We start from the raw sequence: 21,713 nt of genomic DNA, 5'->3' as shown, positions 1-21,713 counted from the left end.
TATAATTTCTGTTTACAATTATTTTTTGGCAATTTGTGATTTTATTGAATATTTCTGAAATATTATATCATAATTCTTATACGTCAAGAATAGAATTGTTAGTAAAAACATAAGACGTGCTGAAACTTTTGAGCGATCGTGTATAATGTAAATGATTAAACTAACTGCTTTCAAATCCAAGATAATATGTTGGGGACAAATTGCAGATTCGCGTGACTTATCCGTTATGATCTTTTGTATGTTTTCAAGAATGTAAAAGCGAGTTCAGGTCGATGGTCTCGGTTCGCAACTCTATAACCGCTCTACTGAACTGTTTAACTTTTATGAGCACTAAAGTGAGTGATTGCTCATACCATGCTACGAAGATATATCGTCATACGTCATACATGACTCAAAATTTGACGAAAGACTGACTGAAACATCGTAAAATGGCTCGATATCGCTTGATCCAATTGCACCTTTTAACAAGATAATTTATGACGTAAAATAATAAATATTAAGATAAATCGATAAGAATACTTGTGCAATTTTTTTTCTAATTAATATTTAAATTAGAATAAAATAAAGTAGAATATGGTAAAGTAAAAAAGTAAGATATATAAAAGAGAAAATAAGAAAAATATTTTGTAATATATGATAGATGAGGTAGGGTAGCTGTTGTCCGACTTGAAAATTATAAGAATCAAGATATTCAAAACTAGACAGAGTCGTTAGTCGGAAATTATTAAGTCATGTATTAAAAATAATTTGATGTAAATAATAATTTCATTTTGGTGATGAGTATATCAAATATTGATTTCAATTGAATAAAAGACATAGTAAACTAAACGTATATAAATGAAGAAATCCATTTATAAAATTTAAATTTTACTTGTTTGGGCGAAACAGCGTTTAATTACTATGCAATTTAAATCTCAATTCCCATGAGAAATGCATAAATAATGAGTGTATATAAAAAGTTTTCCGTTCTTTTTTATCTTTAAATGTCAAGTTTTTTTCTCCTTGACTGTGCGCATTATAATGTATACATACAGTTTAGCGATTTATTCCGAAAGAACTTAATCGTTGTTTATACTACCTACACACAATCTCGTGAAAACAGACGAAATAATAGAGAAGCGGCATTAGTCTCATCTCATATTTTACTTGCGAATGTTAAGCATTCGTAACTTTGTATCGGATTTGTTTTAATTAACAACGTTATAATTAAAAGCTCTTGCAACTGTTTTAAGATTATCAGAAGAAATTCTCGTTGTGAGAGCAACACAGCTCTTGTTTGATGTAAAACTTCTTTACGAGAAAGTATCACCGCAAGACAAAACGAATGTAGTTAAAAAAAAAATTTTATTACTTGACAGAGAGGTAACTGCTTTATATCTTTAAAAAAATTACCAGTATTACATTCCCTGCAGTTTCTTACGAAGCATAATATAATTTCATGGTAGAGTTGATAATAATCTTAACGATAAATTTATTTTAATTACTTAAGAAAGAGTACCTGATAGGAATTAATATATTTTTTATCGTTTTTATCTATTTAAACTTGATTATTATTAATTACTTTTTAAATAGATTAGAAAGTATTATAAATGTATAGGGTAACTCTGGTATTTACATCGTGAGGGCGATATACGATGCAGAAGTAAAAAAAAATAGAAGGAATGAGGATAATATGCACGCAATTATTCTGTTATGTGCTTTTATGTTATTATTAGTATTGTGCTATGATTTCAGTTTTCTACTATTAATATTAATGAAATTACTATCAGTTAAATCGATTTTTCAATGCAGTGAATAGCGAAATTGTGTATCATAATCTATATAAAATGATTATTACAGAAATTGCAAAAGGCCTAATGGTTATTTGATGATACATAAATGTAAAAGAATATTAAAGAATGGAGTAGGATAAAATACAAGTGTTTGACTTTTATGTTCTTTGTTCAGTTTGATTTCTTATATAGTCTACTTGTTTAGGTTATACGGCATTTTTAGCGGGCAGGATTTATGTCCATCCTTGGATAAACGGTATAGGATATACGGAAAAAATGCAAGGGTTACAAAAAGTTCTTTTTTTATTAATATGAAAAATAAATACTTCGGATTTCTAATATTTTTTCGTATTAGTAGGCAATACAAAGTTTTTGCTAATAAAATTCGCTTATCTTAAACATAATAAATAATACTTAATAAATTAAGTTTTTGTTAAGTACGGTGTATATATACCGGAGTTATCTTAATTATTGTGATTAATAAATTCTATGTATATGTATATATCTATAAAATATAAAAAATGAAAAATTTGTTAAGAATTATATTTAAAAAAAAACTTGTATTTATATATATATATATATATATATGATCTTTAATTGTTAGATTTAGCAAATAATTATTTCCAATTTCTCTCTTCATTTTAACCTTTTAGTTTGATTACTTTAGATTAGATTATTGTCGGTTGTTGATTCAAACTATTCAACCAAATAACCCATCAGTTGTCATCTTTAAGAGAGATGTTCCATGAAAAGGAGGAAGGAAATTAAATTGATCGAGAATGGTTAGGAGATGGAAACGGAATGCTGAGTGAGTTATTTGAAAATGCAGCACGTTCGTAATAAATCAATGTTAAATCTCTTATTATTCGAAACAGATATTTTAGCTAAGACTTAGTAGTACGTTTCTTTTTCATCGACTAGTATGAAGAATTGAATATAGTGACATATACTGATTTTCCCGAATTGTTTATTCGAAATGAAATAATAAATTATGAAATAAAGTTAGAGTAATAATAATAAATAAAATAGTGCGAAATGAATGTTATAATTGAAATGGATATTACTAGTTGAAATATTCAGTACTCTATTAATAAGAAACGAGAGATGAAGTTTGCGCTTGTCGTCACTGCATTACTTTCAAAACTTTGAAATTAAACTTTTTAATCGTACAAAAATCAGGTACTTCTCTCCATTGAGAAAGAGTTAGAGAAAGGAAATAGAAAGACTGGATAGGCGAGTCACGGCGTTTGAGTGGATCAGAAGGGGAGGATCGTTGTCGATGGGGAAAAAGACCAAAGTTACCGTAATAATATAAAGATGACGGGACAGATTTTTCGCGCGGGTTAAAACTTTTGATTAATTCGCGAATTTGAGACAAATATTCACTTACATATTCAGCACAACAATACTTGGCTCTTTCCATCAAGCTCTTTCGATTGGGTTTGTTTCGGAAAAAGGTTTATGGTTGCATTTCTTTACTTCTAGTCAAGAGAAACACTGAAAAGAAGGAAAGCCAGTGAAGCGTACAAGAGTAAGAATTCCAAAAGAAGAAGGTTACGAATAAGATTAGGTTAGGGAGTTAAATGCTATAAGTAAATACAATAAAAAGGTTTTCATACCTTGCGTGCTTATAGAAAATTAAAATATTTCGCATATCGGATTTGTGTGCAGTTGGAAGGCTTTCTTATGCGATTTTTACGACGCAGCTGTATTAAAAATAAAATGTGACAACAAGAGTATGCCAAATCGTGCCGCGAATATCGGAAGCCCGTCTACTCACCTCTTTGTCGGTCTTGCTCTTCCCTCCGAAAAGTGCCACTACTGACGCTCTTACATTCTTACCCTCTTTCACGTCCATCAAATCACCGTTCGCCCACCGTTATCCATTTTGCTTTTCTACAGAAATAAGGACGCGTGGGAAACGCAAAAAAGATACATTCCGCTTATTCTCCGCGATTGAAAAATACCACCGCACTGGGAAAAGACGATAAATGCCCGGGAACTATGTGGGTCGAAAATGCAAAGAGCTCGCAGGTATTACTCATATCATGGGTACTATTAAAGCAATTATTATACTAATTGCAAGTGGTCATAAAAAGATCGCCATGACGGACATTGTTGTGAATTCAGCAGTAAACGCGAGCGTAAATTTTTGTCATTGTGCACAACGGATAACGGATCTTTACTTGCATCTGTTTCCGTTTCACTTTCATGCACTTCCTACGACGAGTTCTCAGCTCACCGTTACTTTCCGGCGGATGTTGGTCCACTGTCCAAAGCAGACGACAACTTCGTTTGTCAATGCGAACCGTTTTCTCTCTGCCTCCCTTTCTCTTCTCTCTCTCTCTCTCTCTCTCTCTCTATTTCTCTTCTCTGTCAGACGACAGCAAATTTGTTCATCGTCCTGTATTTTGCTTGGAACCGGGGACGGATGCTCGCGTTTTATCTCATAAATTCTCTTTCGCGCGTAAGTAATCGTCGGTAAGAAGCTGAAATCGTATCCGTTGCAATCTCTCGCGCTAAATGAGAAACAGGAGGAAAAGGCAGCAAGGGGCAGGAAGAAGAAAACGAGGCGGGATCGATAGAACATCTCGAGTACAATGGCGAGAAGCAAGCGGCCGTGAATGCGTTAGATTGCGCAACGATATTACAAATCCTTCAGCTCATCATTAGGCCCATCGTAGAAAGCTTCTTGTCAAGGGAGGTAAAATCAGAACGATGTTGAGGAAAAAAAATCGCTCGCAGTTATGAGAGCTCTTGCTTCTGAACAAGTAATAATTATCTCATAATTATGGTACAACAACTTCTCATTATCTCCACGAAAATCGTCTTCATTTCTCGCATACGTAGTAAATAAACATATAAATTGCTACTCTAACATATAATAGTATATAAAGCCTCTCATTTTCTTGAATGGAGTTAAACTTTCATTCGCCATTTCGGAGCTTTTGTTTTAATTCTTTTCTAAAGTATATTTTCTTGTTGCAACAAATTTCGCTCTTTGTGTATTCTACTTTAGACATTACATACTTATGGTACCCCACTTCATATACGATGCTGAACTATTCTAATTGCGGCTAAAAATTCCATTATCTTTATGAACTTATTACTCAAGAAAGATATCGTGTGTATGTGTGTGTCTTGTACAATATTTTAGAAATATATAATCATCAATCACACGCTTACAGCGTTTGCAGCTATAAAAATGTTGTTAAGATATAGGATTAATTTTCTCCCTAGTGTCTGCATAATCACAGAAGGATGGCAATCGCCGACTCTTTTCAATGATCGATTGGTCATTTCGTACATGTCACGTAGCGATCTATCGTAAACTTGGCAAACGTATAATGTATTATAGTTTTGCGCGATATGGTCAAGTGGCAAATGGAAGTGGAGTGTGCTTCCTTTACAATCAGAATCATGAGCGAGCGGTATTCAGCCGTTTTGAAGCCGACGAATGGAAATAGTTGAACTCATATCGAGTCGCTTGAGTCGGCCGGTACTGCCGCCGATGCAATTTTTGTTCCACTCGAAGACAATAACTCGCGAAAGGGAGGGGGAGGAGGTCGAGTGCAGAAGATACAATGGAGAGAAGCGGGTCACGAGCTTGGCCGAAGCTGATAACATTCCGTTATATCGAATCACGTACGCTGTCGAATATTTAATAAAAAAGAAAGAGACTCCAGAATTTTTGTCACGTCTAATACAATAGTTCCTCGATATAACGAGGAATCAAAATACTGCGCAAAAAATTATGCTGCGAATAATTTTGCAATACACTTTTGTATCATTATATATTTCGCATTTATATCATTCCATCTTTATTTTATTATATCTCGGTGAATTTTCAAGAAGTAAAATGTTACGTAATTTAAAAACGAGCGTATAAAATTGCAAAAAATTTTGCTTAAAACGTTTAGTTTAGTTTGTACGAAAAACTAGATTAGCATACGCACATCGTGATAAAATTTTTTCCTGAATTATTATAAAGTTAAATTATAGTTTTCATCTAGAAGCCCACGATAGAACATGTCGTATCCGTGTGAAATGCAACGCGAGTGAATCAGAATTTTAAGAGCGCATCCGTGATGTTGCATATCTACGTCTGTAGCAGAAATGTCGCGAGCAATCCTTATTTATTTAGAATCAAGAATAATACATGACATTTTCAGTAGCACAAATTGCCTCTTTTCAAAAACATAAGAGTGCGGATGTGCGACATTTCACGATGCAAGACTGTCACGGGATGTTAGTTACATGCTAAGCATGTATATTGCATTATATATAATGCAAGATCGATATTAAATTTTTGTATTTCGCGACTAGAAAAAAAAAAGGAATTATGTTCAGGTCTTAAGGTACAAGTTGGCACTGCAACATGTACAAGTTTGGCGTTGCAACATGTAACATAGTGTCGTGGCGAACCTAACGTGCATGAGAGTAGCTTTATGATACGCTTACAATTCACGGAAAAAGCGGTCCATGCGGGTATCCGGCAGAACGCCAATGTTATTTACACCCACGAAACAAGTCCAATAAACATTGCGATCCTGGAAAAAATTTCGTCGAGCGCGCAGTCTCTCTCTCTCTTTCTCACATACAGATACTTTTTATTTATCGCCGTAGTTTCGTCGACGAGACTCCTCGCGTTTACGACCGCGTTGGAAAATGTCGCGCATTTGCATCGTCCGAGTTTTTCTGCGAGCTGTAAAGTCGCAATGGAAGTATATCGAACATCCACCTGTTTTTCTCAAATCGACCATATTTACCTAGCTAAAACTGTACGAACTGTCTTAATTAAAACGATATGTGACAAGAGGAGCGAGAACGAACCTAACGACAAATTAGTTTCACGATAAAAGCGTGCGGTACAACCGCGAAATATTAAATGTGATTTTTTACGCTTGATGAAGGGAGAAAACGCGCAGTACGCCACTGAAAATGGGATCCCCATCGTTCAGAAATAAATATAGGCCACCACCACTACCGACGGCTAAAAATACGGCCTATTGTACAGAGAGAAGCGTATACAAAAATATCCGGTGCCGAGCCGTTGTCCGAGTTTATTGCGCAAGATTCATCTTCACGCGGATGCGGTTGATACACAATAGGTAAATCAGTTCGCGCGGGCGGATGCTATTATGGAGGCGCTTACAGTTTATTCGCCATGTATCATTAACTCTCTCGACGGATTTAACCAAATACTACGTCATCTTTTGCAAAGAATATTCCGTGCTCGTTTTTATGCTACGAAAATAGACACTGCTAAATATACTAATTGACTACTTATTGTAGTTTAAAGTCAAGTACAATATATGAAAGGATACTGACAATCTCATACTACTTGATGATTTACATAGGCAAAGTCATCACACGACGCAAAGGTAGAAACGGATAAGTAATAGTCGTCGCGAGACGATGAGGTACGTAAGTACAAGGCATCAAGCGAAGTACGACACGTGCTAGAACAATCGTTCAAGTGCAGGGTTAAATCTTGTGTGTTCTTATACTTTCTTATACTTATTGCAGTCACTCACGCTCTTAGGAAACATGTAGTTACGTTAAGAACATTTAATTCTTAGTTTATTGATTATTAATACAGTATTTTTATGTGTATGATGTCGAATATTCAATCGAATGAATAAATATTCGACATGAAATAAATAGAACTTATTAAATCTTTCTTTGCTATTTTCTTAAATTTATTCCGTGTCGCTTAATTTTTTATTATTATTTTCTCAAGCTTTGTATTGAACTGTACGTGTTAAATAGACGATTATGACGTATTGTAAAATCGGAGCGAAATCGATATTTACGCGCTTTTCTCCATGGCAGGATCAATGAGCGAAGGTTTCAATACTCGATGTAATGGCGCTGATACCGCAAAGCATCCCATTGTTGCGTTTGCGTGTGGATGAATGTAACGAGTACGGCGACTGATTCCGTTTATTTGACCGTTCGAACACGTTCGACCGATCCACTAGACAGCAAAACGTCCCATTAGAACCAGAATATCTGTAGTATGTGTGACATATCGTGCGAGCAAGCTAAATTATTCTCTTCGTTATACGTATTCTCATACATCAAACTTAGCACGTACACGTAAATTGCGTGCGCATCGAATAATACTTGCGCGCGGTAGTAACACAAAATTATACAACTCTTTAGTGACTATGGAAAGATAACGAACGAGCAGCGAGTGATTTAGGGCTAAGAATGCGTAACGTATCACGCATATTTCCAGAATATTAAGCGCACCCCCAGTAAGCTCGTAGAACGTTCTAGATTATTATCCATCACTACGGTTGAGGTCACTTAAGATGTTCCCACAAAATTGTCGTGATATTGAAAAGATCATGGATTCGTAACCCTCCCCCGACGCCATATGGTTCAAATGAAAAGTGCGGGAAGAGTATTAAAGCATACCTTCCCTGGAGCACGGCTGTGCACAATCTGCGCTAGTATAAAATGTGAGAACGTGGATCTGCCGAACTCGTAATAGAAAATTTCTTAAATGTTCTCGCGAATCTCGAGCAATCTATTTTGGTTTATTTGTTTGTTAAAGTTGTCGCGCAACTGCATAAAAAGAAATCCTTAATATAAATCTCATTGAGCAGCGCTAATATTATTAATGATTGTGTAGAAAATCAAGTAAATACAAAGACCGTGCTATTATTCGAAAGATGTGCTTGCACTGAATTCGATGTTTCCAGCGTGGCGCAAGAGTACAAATCTCCTGTCACCAAGATAGTCCCTTAGTGGCGTTTGCCGAGGACTTGGCCGGTCGACTATGCGGATCGGGATTTCGGAGGATTTGAACAAATTGTTGCGCCGAACTTACTCCGTTCAGTTCCTGTCTACTTAACGACTAGTCGAGATTATATCCCGAATTTCACGTATTTTCTCGTTCCATGCGACATTTCCGGGAAAGCAAAGGTAATACGGGTTGCAATCTCAATGCTTAAGCTAAGTAATTGAGATGGCGCTCTATATCTTGAGTTAAATGGAGGGTTTTAATTAAATGCAGAGATGTATTGCATAAGAAATCTTATATTGAATAACTTCAGACGAATGAAAGAATTATTGAAAGTTTTATATTTAAAAATTTTTTGCTTTATATATTCTTCTTCCTTTTTAAACATTACGGATTAGTATATAATATATAATTTCATAATTAGAGAGGAGCATTAATCGAGGACAAATGGCTTCCTTTTGGATAGCGATTAATGGCACGAAACTGCAGTACTTCAGCAATATTATCTGGCTTTAACATTCCAGCTCGACACTTGGCATAATCCGCGAGGATGCATGGGAATGAAATAATAGGGAACGCAAACGGTGCAGCTATACAAAATGTTGTATATATGCTAAATAAATATTTTAATAACTATGATATAATAGGTTTATAAAATATAGCTTAAAAATGCATATAATGATTCTATCGAAGTTTGCAGAAAATTATATAATAGATATATGCAATCAGGATATGATGAGTAATTAATATAAAATGTGGCAATATTATTACAAGTACGATATATTGTTCTTTAATAATTTAAAATATATCTCAGGGGTTTAATAACATTTAAATAAAATTGATTTCTAAACGTAGTATTGTATATATACAATGCAGTACTATTGTTTGTATTATGATATTTTTTCATATTTAATTATTTTTAATGGCAAAAGCTTATAAAATGTTATCCGGGACTTTTCATCGTTCCATTCATTGTACTGGAAATGAAAAGCATTGCTGCTACGCAACGTACCGCGCATTGCTCGTTACCGCGCAACATCTTAATATCGTCATACAATGTTTTTTATTATATTTTCTTTTTACGAATAGACAATAAAATTATAGGAAACAAATCTCTAATTGTATCCTCGTCAACAGCCGTCAGAGATGACTGTGATATTGTTGAAAAAGACGATGACGAAAGTTATGACGTACCGCTCTACGGATCTTGTTGTCTTTTGAATTATTGTGTGAGGCGACCACTTTTCATCGTTGAGGATCGTATTCTCGAAGGGAGTCGGTTCGTTGCTCAGGGAAACGCGTCGTATCAGCAGGATAAATGCCTTTATTCTCAAAGGACGTAACTATATAAGGCGAAGATATATTGAGTAGAATATTCTTTGTCAATTGGATTATTTCAATCCATCGTGTATGCACGAAGCGAAAATACTCCTATATATTAACTGCGTTATAAGTGATTTAAAATAGTTTTACCGATACTTTAGAAATTTATTTTTATATATCACTTCTGATATAGCTTATAAAAAAGTCTATTTTTCTATATATAAAAATAGACGTCCGTAATAAAGCGTGTTCTTTAAATTTATCTCCTGCTTGTACGTAAGATGCATTATTATTACAGGACCTGATTTAACGAAGACGCGCGGGTCAAAAGAGAGGAGCTGTTGAATTTTCTAGAAAAGAAAACTAGCAATTTGTCTGTGCTGTCTGTTTCATAATATACGACTGCAATTTGGTCTAATGATGATAAATCATTCAAGATGCGTCGATATTCATACTTGAATTACAAATTTCGTTGGCACAAGTTATTGTAGACAGTCACGATATAATCCGTGCATGTAAAAGCTCTTGCGTTGTAACGTATTTGACTACATCCTTTGTTGAATGATTAGACGTAACATTATATGCACACCTAGGGCCTGATGTAAACCCGGTATCATTATCTGCACGCTAGCTTGATTACTAGCACGCCTTTGCGTCAGTAAATCGTAATAATTTTGACGGATTCTTCTATATGCACGAAGATTTTCCCTTCATAATATCTTGCAATTAATAATAATTGTATAAACGTGGTGCAATTTACAACGAATATTAAAGTCAGAACTTGTTATGAAATGTTCCAGGAAAATCTTTATAACATTTATTTGTGTTCTTTTAGTAAATTAAAAAAAAATTTTGTTCTCTACTTTGACTAAAATTCTATAAAAATTGTCAATTTACCACAGTTGCTTAGCTCTTTTTTTTTTCTTTCGACAAAGCAATTGTCGAGATTTCAAAGAGAGAGGTTAAGGTAGGTAGCAGGACGATCGATGAGAGTAATATCAAAAGTGATTACAAAGCTCCATGCTTTTGACGATTCTATTTTTCGTCATGAGAGAGCTGCATCTTGGTATATCATTAACGAGTCTTTTAATCAGAAATATATCAGGATGATACTTTATAATTTGAATTTCATGGAAATAAATTTTATATGACGTAATGACATATTACAAGCAAACATATAGTTTACTCTCTCTGGAAATATTTATCTAAATTAATAATTGTTTTTAATTAAAATTATAATTACATTGTTTTATATGAAATAATAAACGTATCAATTAAGCTGACTAAAAACGAAAAGCTTGTCATTAGGTCAACGATATCTTGAAAATCTTTTTGGTAAACAGCCGCCGTACATGCTAATTTACTGAATATTGTTTCTGTGAACATAATATATTATATACAATAATTGTTATAATAATACAAAATAATCGCACCGCAGCAAATTCGATGTTTAAATGGATTTAGGCTAACACTTAAATTGATGCTTTAGGGTTAAGACGACAATTTCGTTTATTTCACGTCACAAGACAAGGGATGGTCGATGGCGCGAAGCCAGCGACGACACCTTAAAATATCGATCGGCGTACGCACACCGCGACCGCCGTCCATTGTGGTGGATTTAGGTTCTCATAAAGCTCCATTGTTTAGCAGAGCTCGCATTCCTAAATCTCTATTGTCGCTCGACAGTGAGTACAATTGCTACGCATTGGCGAGCAGTAGGCTCGCATGTCTCGGCTAAGCCATTGCGGATTGAGCGATGGACACCATCATCCCAGGAAAACAATATGGGACTTTACTGCCAGCTTTACTTTACTCTTTACAAACAACAGAGGATACCTCGCTTAAGACCGTTTTTGAAGAGACCGATTTTGAAATGTGATATAATCACCGCGAAATAGACTTGTCATTGATATGATTGTGATTAGGTTACCATCGTGCCTAGTTCATTCTAGATAATAATAATTAGATTAGTATGTCAATATAGATATCTATTTTCGCAGTATTCTTTGTTGTACAGCTGCATTTCGACATGATATCTGTATAATGAAGAGGTAACAGAAAATTTCACTCAACCTATACTAGAACGTTGATACGTGATATCACGATACGATATTAATGGCATCGTTCCTAGTTACAATCTGTGTTTAATGAAATTACTAGTTACGATAATGGGAAATGTAATACGAGCGTGTAGGTAAATGATCATTGAAGCTACGCACGGAGAATAGGAGATTTGTTTCACTATGCATGTACCATTGTCAAGTTGCTCGATAAGTAGTTAGACTCAATCCTTAATCAACCGCAGAAAATAACCGTACATAGCATATGATTAAATTTTCGTAATACTTCATATAATCATATTGTATTAGATAATTTTATTTTTATGTACGCGATAACGAAATTATCCCACTTTTTAACTGTTATTGCAGATATTTTTTTTTTATAAATGGCAGCAATAATGTAATTTTTAAATAAAACGTATCGAGAAAATTTGTCATCGATCATATTAGCTGGCATTGGAATTCTTTTGAAACGTCCAGTGAGAATTCCACTAAGCTGATAAAAGCTTTTATAAGCTGAGTAAGATATCATGGAACAGAAACGGAAGAAGGAATAAGACATAGAAAGAGGAATGCGAGTGCTTTATTGAAGAACGAAAGTCGATAGTCTAAACCTGGAGAGAAATCAGCGAATAACGATTCGGAGTCGGAAAGTAAAATTATTGTCGAATGAATGCTTGGTATCTTCTAATGATTCTTGAACGAGAATTAAATTTTCATCGAATGTATGGTTCATAAGTTGTTATATCGGAGAGTTTTACAGTAATATGACGTACACGTCGTAATGTTTTTGATTAACTTCTGCGTATGTATTTTATTACGCGAAATTATAAATGCAAGTGACATATCAGGAAATAAAACGTATTAAATAATATAATTAATACATTGTTTATAGTATTTTTATAATAATACGACGTGGCGGAAAAAAGTTTTATCTTCTTTACGTCATCTTTTTATGTAAAGATACGTTAACGTCATTGTTTAGTTTTCTGTTTTTATACAAACTCTAATTTTAAAGAGCGGTTAACATGTTCCCCCGATGCTTCCACCGCCCATGGCGTCACTGCGTGGATGAGCGAGGGAAAGAGAATTTGCTGCTCTTACACACGCACGTACCCGACAACACACATACACGAACAATCTTTTAATGGAACGCGCGTATCACACATGGTGCTAAAGTAGTACTAACCAGACGTCTTTTACGAGCTCGTCCTCGGTACAAGCCATTTGATGTAAAGTGTTTGAATGCATCTACATTTTCTGATTCGAGTCCGAATTGCCGCAGGTCCTATTTGGAAACAACGCGAGGACTGTCCGTCCACTTTTATGTCATCGCTTTACTATTCGAATTCAAGCCGATTATTTGCAAAAGTAGATGCGTTAATTTCAATTTGCACATTTCCGTGGCTTAAATATAATAAAATGAAGATAATAATGGTAAGACAAAATGTCTATTGTTTATAGAATATATTTTATAATATGAGTATTTTAGATATAGAATTAATTACAAATATTTAATTCAAGCAAAAAAATATATTTTAACAATCTTGTTTTGTAAATATAAAATAGTATGTGTAATTATAAAAAAAAAAAAACACACATAGAACTCACTCTTTCTTATATACCACAAAAGCAGAGCTATATTTGAACCCTTATTAATTGGAATTAACAAGACGTGATTCTCATTTTGTCGTCTGTCCAGATATAACGCAAATGATTAAGAAAGAGAAAAAGAATTAATCTTTCTACAATCAACGCAATTAATGGAGAATGCAATCGATAATCATTATGCATTGGCATTTATTGTAAGGAAGCTTTACGTGTGATACAATTTTTCGAGAAATCAAAACTGCAGTTTAATATAAAATAGGATATAGTATGTACATCAAGTATGTATCACTGACAGTTAATATTTGATGTATAGGTATATGCTCATCAAAAGAGTATCAAATCCAACCCCTGCGACTGTAATAGGGTTCGGTTTTCTGAGAACTCTCAAGTCATTGCAAAATACGCCGTATTTGCACGTAAGCACTGCCGCTGTCTGCGGAAATTACAAGCCGGAATTGCGCGGAAATAACGCTTCGAAACGTTGCACGGATAAAGTTACAAGTAATACAGTGACTATTTGCATAGTCTGTCATTAAAAAAATAAGCAAAAACTTACCGAATCTTTTGACAGAATATGAATAATACGAAATACAAGGGAAGACGTTTTCATACAAAGTTGTTGATCAGCCAGAAATATTTAGATAGATATTTAACTCTTAGTTCTTTCACTCTTTATAGAAATCGTATGAATTATATTCTAGACTTGATTAAAAACCGTACAGATGGGTATATGTTTTTTTTACAATAGATCAAAACATTCTCTCAATCGTTCGGATATACATACTGATAGTCGATTGCTCGTGGAAACTGAGAAGGTAAGTTACGGCGCGACGCGATGTATGTATACGTATTTCCGAGACCGATTAGTTTATCGTTGCGGGGATAAGGATGAACGCATAAAGCCGTGGGCTAAATTTGGAGTAACTCCCTTGCACGTAATGTATACGTAACCTCGCTTACAGTATATGCATTTCAAATTAAATCACGTGGCGTGATTGGACAGGCGTGTAGGAGAACCACAGAACTGATGATATATATATATGCTTGCGAGAGAAAACCTTTGGGACGTCAATATCACAATTCCGGAAATCGGCAAAATGTCAGCTCCTAATGGTACATTAACCTTAGATCTGTCCACTTACTGAAATCACTGCAGAACTACATTTCATATTTGAATTTCTATCTCTTCTAAAAAAAGAATGGGAATTGTGAACATTTCTTTTATATGTATACCTTTTATATTTATGAGACATTTAATAATAATTAAATAATATACATAAATTTGTGATAGATAAATTTGTACATGATTGAACTAAATAATTGGCAAAATTTATAATTATTATTTAATTACAATTGCTTTATATTGTTTATTATTGAGAACACATGTATATCATACAGTAGTGTTTTTTATTAAATTGTTTTTATACATTAATGTTAAATGTTTTTCTACATTAAATTTTCAAATAATTTAAATAGAATAATTTAAATAATTTAAACAGTTTAAATTTTTAAGTAATTTAAATCGAATATTCAATTTAATTTCCGAGAAACTTTTTATCCATATTATACGCGATATGTTGACGTCTGGCATTGGGCAATCATAGAGAACTCTTTGCAAAGTGTTCACCGTTACACTGACAACTTTTGTGAACTTTCAGCGAAAACTTTTTAAACTATCGCACATTAATCAGGATTCTTGTCTCAATCACTATTGCTGACCTATAATATGTTGACTGACAGTTTCATTATAACACGAATCATTTTAATTTATTATATTATTGTTATACATTTTTTAAGATAAAAATTTATTGGTTTTTTTTTTGTATAAAATAACAGGTACAAGATGTACTTGTAAATATCAAAGTCTTATCCTTTCTTCTCTCTCTCTCTCTCTCTCTCTCTCCTTCTGTCTCACTCTGGCCCTTTGCTTTCAACAGCGCGCGACATCGTTGCTATATTTGGTGCAATTGCCAATATCGAACGCCAACTGCAGTTACACTGCCTGAGCAACGATAAAGTTATATTCGTCATCGTTCTCGATCACATAGATCGTTGTATTTATAGAAGACATAAATAAATCATAATGTACCGCGTTGCGATACTTATAACTTTTATTTTGGAAGTATACTTGCTTTCGAATTCTTTTAGTGATCGATAGTTTGTGACAACGAAGTATAGCGCGTTTTCATACAATAGAAAAGTGTACGAACTTTCTTTACGACTTTCGTGTTATTCTGCATTTATTTATTTATATGTATGTATTCGTTTACAGCTAGTGCCGACACAAAGTTGATGCATCCATTTATCTGATGTACATATCTGATATTTGCCGAAATTACGTGGAAACCACCATTAATTTTAAAAAGTTTTCTCCGCTTTACCGAGTTTCGACATTTTAATATACGAAAGATATAAGAAAAACAACTGTGTGCAAAACTTACGCGTGTATCATAATATTAATCGGAAGCTTCTCCATTAATATTGCACGTGTGGGCGTGTTATATACTAACCAGCTTTGATCATAATAAAATTTTTACCACGTTTTGACTTTTTGACGTATGATCAGAAAAGGTGCACAAGGGACTAAGCCATTTTTCACGTCACTCGCTTTTCTCATAAAACTCGTACTCATCCGACGTGGCCAAAGGGTCTGACAGATTCATCAGCGGTTCGATTTATTTTTTCCGCCGAGTTCCAATCGACCACCATGGTCGTTCATGATTTCCCATCGCATCCTCCCACCTAAACCTTAGAAAATATCACCCGGACATCGCACGGAAAGTGAAAAACTCGTTTCCCGAACTACGTAATAAATCGCGGCAGCGCCAGCAGTCAGGCAGTCCGAGTGCAGCTAGTGCAGAAAAGTCACGAGAATCGACGCAAAACGGTGCAAAGCCAATGCCAGCGTTCAAGTGGCAACAACCTTTTCATCTTGGGTCACGAATCTTTACGTACGATTTCAGCTTTTCTTAGTACACTGTTTGACAAGTAGGTTAAATTTTTTCTTTTCGAAATTCCGGAACGAATCATTGGTATTTCTACTTCGGGAATGCGTGAAGCGACGTAGCATATTATTACATACTTGTGCGTACTGTCGCGGAAAAAAGCTCGCGTAAATCTTGATTCATCGAACTTGATATATTCTGTTGTCATCTTTGATGTCACCTCTCGTTCCTATTTTCTTGAATTTTGCTCCCTCTTTTTCTCTTTGTTCTATTTCCTCAGTTAAATTACTTGTATCTCAAATTGTTCCATTCTTTATCTATTGTAATTTAGATATCTCTTGTTAGTAATATACTGTATTCTTAGAAATTGGTAAATATTTCAATTTTCGTGCTTTTTTACTCGACAAATAAGATCTTAGGGGCTATGTGAAGTTGGCCCCCCCACTATTGCAAATCTAAAAATGACCATGACCATTCGTTTGGTGGTCGTTTGGTGGTGTTTGGTAGTCCATTCCGGACGTTTGGTAGTCAAAGATATAATGAGAAATGTCAAAAAAAGAAGAACGCGCGTGAAGTTAGCCCCCCCATTTCTAAAACTCGGCTTTGAAGAACGCAAATGCAATAATGGCTGTAAGCATTCGTTTGGTGGTGGCTTACTGACGTTTGGTAGTCCATTCCCGACGATTGGTAGTCGAAATTATAGCCGGAAATATAAAAAAATTTACATAGAATTATTTAAAAAGTACCTAAGATCCAGTCTTATTTATTTACGTTATATGGTTTAAAAAGTTGCTTATTATCAACCAAGCACTTTTGGAAAAGATATATTTTATATGTACTGTCGCGCTATCTCGATCATTAATCACATCATCTTTATTCGACTAATGACGTCTGCGACTTTAGCCATTTAAGATCCATCGAGAGTTAAGGTTAAATGATATCGCTTTTGCATCGCAACTCTATCCCTAACTCATTACTCTATGTACATAGTAGATGCAAGGTGTGCTAAAGGTCGCATCTCTTCTCTACTTCAGTTAATAACGATAAATGTGGACTGCCGCAGACCACCTTATACGGTCGTACATGGGACTTGTAAGATCTGAGCGTCGACGGAAATACGTTTGGGAAATTAAAGTGCAAAATTAATATTCAGTATGGTCGCGACCTTTGCGGTCGATACGCGGTCACCCACGATTTCGTATTTTGTTCACGATGTCGCTTCAGCTTTGTCACGAACATCTTCCACGACCACTATTAACGATGACGAATTGCATACTGATAAATTATCCATTCGTAGATTTTTTTGTGACCCGAGTCTCTAGGGAGATTGTTCGTGAGGCAGTCGGAAGAAATGTTAGCGCAAAATTAATTCTTTTTATCGCAGGTAGATATGCATCGTGGCGACTCATTTACAACAGATGGAATATCGCGCAGGGAGTGCCACCGATTAATTAGGAGCTGTCCAAGCGACTGTGATAAATAGGTTGCGTAACAGGATCATTAAGACCTCGGAAAATTTCAACTGAACTTGTAGCGCGGTGTAATTAATGTGTAATTCATCGTTCACCTGTAAATAATTTCGATATAATGGTTTCGCGTTGAGTAATAGGTTTAATATCCCATACATCGCGGTACGTGAAACCTTAAGGATTAGAGTAATTTCGACATTAATCATGGGTCTTCGATAAAACAAGAGCGAATTATTGAAAGCAGCTCTGGTCGAGCAGTCTCATCGAGGTTCTAACTCTGAATTCCCGATTTAATACGAATAGCAAATTGTTTTTGCGAGTGCAAGCCGCTAACATGAACTTCTCGGCTTTGCCATAAGCCGCGCTAATTTCAGCATTGCATTCGCTTTAAGTCACGGGATCACAAACGTTCTCTAAGCACATGAACTGCGGTAATCTGTGTACAGTAGGACTTGCGAACACCTGTTTCAACACTGAGTATAATTAGTCAATTAATTATTTTGGGCATATTACGAATTATGGAGAGGTCTTAAATATTATATATTAATAAATTTATTGATTTAGTGTATATCACAAAATTTTGTATTGTTAATTTTATGCTCTTTTTTTCTTGTTACAGTGAATTGATATAAATGACTAAAAATTCAGAATCAGGCATTCTATTTGCCATTGTATATACGTATATACTATACTAACATTTTGTGTTTAAAATTTGATTTCAGCTGTACAAGAGGAGATTTCTTGAAACTATTTTTACACCTGGAGAGTAAGGGCATTTCCGAATACACCCCTTGGTCTGGTGTGCTTTGTGGAGAACTGCGTGACATCCCGCAAGTTCTTTACAGCTCGAGATCGACACTCATTCTAGAGTTTCACACTGAGTATCCATCATCTAATTCTACTGGCTTTTCCGGCACTTTTCGTTTCATCGATAGACGTGAGTTGAAGTTTTTATATAAGATTATATAACTTTTTAAATATTAATAACAAAAAATGTTATAGTCATTCGTGAAGATACTAAAGTAAAATAGTTACAAGCAGAATATAATAAAATGCAATTGATTGTGTAAAAATTTTAATTTAAAAGATTATTGCTGACAAAATTGTGTGCAGCCATTTATAAAAAAATTGACATTCCGATGAAACGAATCCGTTGCACATTCTTGGAAAGCTTAAGATAGAAAATAAACTGTATTAAGAGTGACGGTATTTTAACGGAAACTTTTTCGTTTCTCGGTCTGGAAAATTCGTTTGGCTTGAGAGAGTTCACTCAACCTCGAGCTACTGCGTTTATCGAGAAATTTTAGATCTCGTTTTACGAAACTCTTTCAAGTTCACTTCTAAATCATTCCGCAGCTCGATCGGAAAATTATTTCAAAATTAGCAGGAAATTGCTATCAAATGATCTGTGGTAATGAATGTCTGTTTTCCTAGATTATTTTAATTAACATACGCATACGCACACGCACACACACACACACACACACACACACACACGGAATTATAGTCGAAAATTTTCAGGCTGTATGACCAGTTTAGAAATTTTGTAGATTTTAAACCGACGCCGACGCGACGGTTCGTTAGTAAGCGTTTCACGTATATAACTGCCCGACACATGCTTTAAACATGCTGTCCCGCAAACTTTTTATTTTGCTCACGTGTATGCAGTCGGCTTACGTATGCCGCGAATAACAGTGACATAATTCTCTCATGGTGGGTGAGAGTTCCCTCTACAATTTGGAATCATTTCTGCATCTTTTTTTCTGCGCAGAATGCAGCGGGATTCTTTTTATGTTTCTACAACTTTCCGCGTGAAATTTTGTACTCCCTATAATAATAAAAAAAAAAATATAATATCTCTCGTCTAAAATGCGATCAAATACGTGCATTCTGTTTTTAATGCCAATCTGATCATTATTTTTGAGATTAACTGCGTAAATCATCTTTTTGCACTATTTCCATATTTCTGTGCATTTCCATACAACATTTTAATTCTTATTAGATGTAAACGGTAACAAACAAGATTTGTGAAAAATTATATAAAGGATAACAAAATGACAATCAATTTTTTATGGACAACCTGCTGTGGTGGTTATTATTTAATGTCTTTTATACCATATAATTTATAAATTCCAGTTACGTAGGATTTAATCAATATTCTGGATTATATATTATATACATGTATATATTGTATATACATATATATTTATTGGTGTTTTATCAAAGTTTACAATTAAATACGGGATATAAAACTCTTAATGTATCATAAGAAAAATATATTTGTGCCATCTCTATACCCGGGAAACGTCACGAATCCATTTTGTTCGATCCATCATCCAACGAACACGTCGTTGGCGTATAAACAGGAAAAATGATGCTATCGACAAAAGGCATATCTCTTTTCTCTGTATTTTTCCACGCTCTGTGTTTTTAGTATTTTATTTTTATTTATTAATCTCAACTTTTCGTTTCCCCTAATTTATGTTGCAATCGAAAATAAAATTATTTTAACAAATTATGTAAAATATTTTGTAAATTATGTATCTGGTCATACCAATTATATATTAATTAAATCACAGTATAATTTCTAATATAATATGTAATTTAACCCGTATAAAAATTTGAAAAATGCTATTCTCATATTTATGTATATTTACAAAACTTTGGATTTTCAAATTAATCTTTGTTATAGGTACAATGCTTATTGGAATAAAAAGAAGTAAAAAAATAGAATAAAATTGAAAAGAGAGATTATTTATTTTCAATATTATGTAATACAGCTAAAAAAATACTTTGAATCATATAATACCATATATAGATGATAACATTTCAATAATTTGTTGAAGGTTCACAATTAGTAGAATCATATTTGTCAAAAAATTATATTTTGAAGTAATTTTAAAAGACTTTATATGAATTATTTTTATGTTTTAGAATATTTTTATTCGTTATTTTTAAGCTTTTAATGAAAGGAATTTAAAATGTAGAAATTTTATTGTTATTCATGATTTTGTTATTTTTATACATATTACAATTTTTATATTTCTAAATTAAAGTTTGAACTCTCACGATCCAATAAGATTTGGTATTTTTCTATACATTTCTTTAATAATAGTACTTTTTTAATGCTAAAATATTGTAACATGTTAAAATTGATAAGGTAGTAGTTATAGCGCTATAGGCTAATTCATTTATTACGCTTCTTCGCCCACAATCTCAATCTCGACCAAATCCGCCAATTAATGAGAAAATTGCGAAGGCGTCTCCTTGCTAGTTGCTAAAAATATCTTTCCACGCTTCTAAGAGATTAACAAGGATATTCCCGTTTTCCTTGGATAATTATCTGAAGTTTAACACGGCGAGTTTGATGAATAAGTTTCTATATACTATAACGTGTCGTGTTATTTTACACGAATTGTTACATCCTTGTTTATACAATCCGACATCGACAAAAATAAATTTTGAAATAATTTCAACTACAGAACATAGAGATATGCCAATAACTATTCACAGTGCGCGAACTTATAATAGACGAATAATTATACCCCTCGGGACATCTGAAACTAGAAAGTTACAGTCAAAATTCTAGCAAGTCCGAATGCTTATCGCTACTGATAAAATGTGCCATAATTGCAACAATCTAGATAGAGAGGAAATATGGAGTAAGTCGAAAAGTCCTTCGGCTATTTGTGCGGTATTGATTATAAAGTAGGAAATTTAGTCTAGACTTTTCACAAGTTTTCTTACCGGCGGCACCAAGCTAATTACTTGGGGAGCGT

The 21,713-nt window shown here is 34.1% G+C and overlaps 1 protein-coding gene across 1 annotated transcript in view; it reads left to right on the top strand.

Moving 5' to 3' along the window:
- Nucleotides 1-21,713, top strand: part of Sol1 (CUB domain-containing protein Sol1) — a 202,224-nt gene that overhangs the window by 28,834 nt on the left and 151,677 nt on the right. The window contains exon 3 of the mRNA XM_018542596.1: nucleotides 18,657-18,871. Coding sequence (XP_018398098.1) covers nucleotides 18,657-18,871 — 215 coding nt within the window. The remainder of the gene's footprint in view (nucleotides 1-18,656; nucleotides 18,872-21,713) is intronic.

This window comes from Cyphomyrmex costatus, unplaced genomic scaffold, assembly GCF_001594065.2.
Source record: "Cyphomyrmex costatus isolate MS0001 unplaced genomic scaffold, Ccosl1.0 scaffold337, whole genome shotgun sequence".
NCBI lineage: Eukaryota > Metazoa > Arthropoda > Insecta > Hymenoptera > Formicidae > Cyphomyrmex > Cyphomyrmex costatus.
The sequence above is the reverse complement of the archived record's forward strand: the minus strand, read 5'-3'. Positions and strand labels throughout refer to the sequence as shown.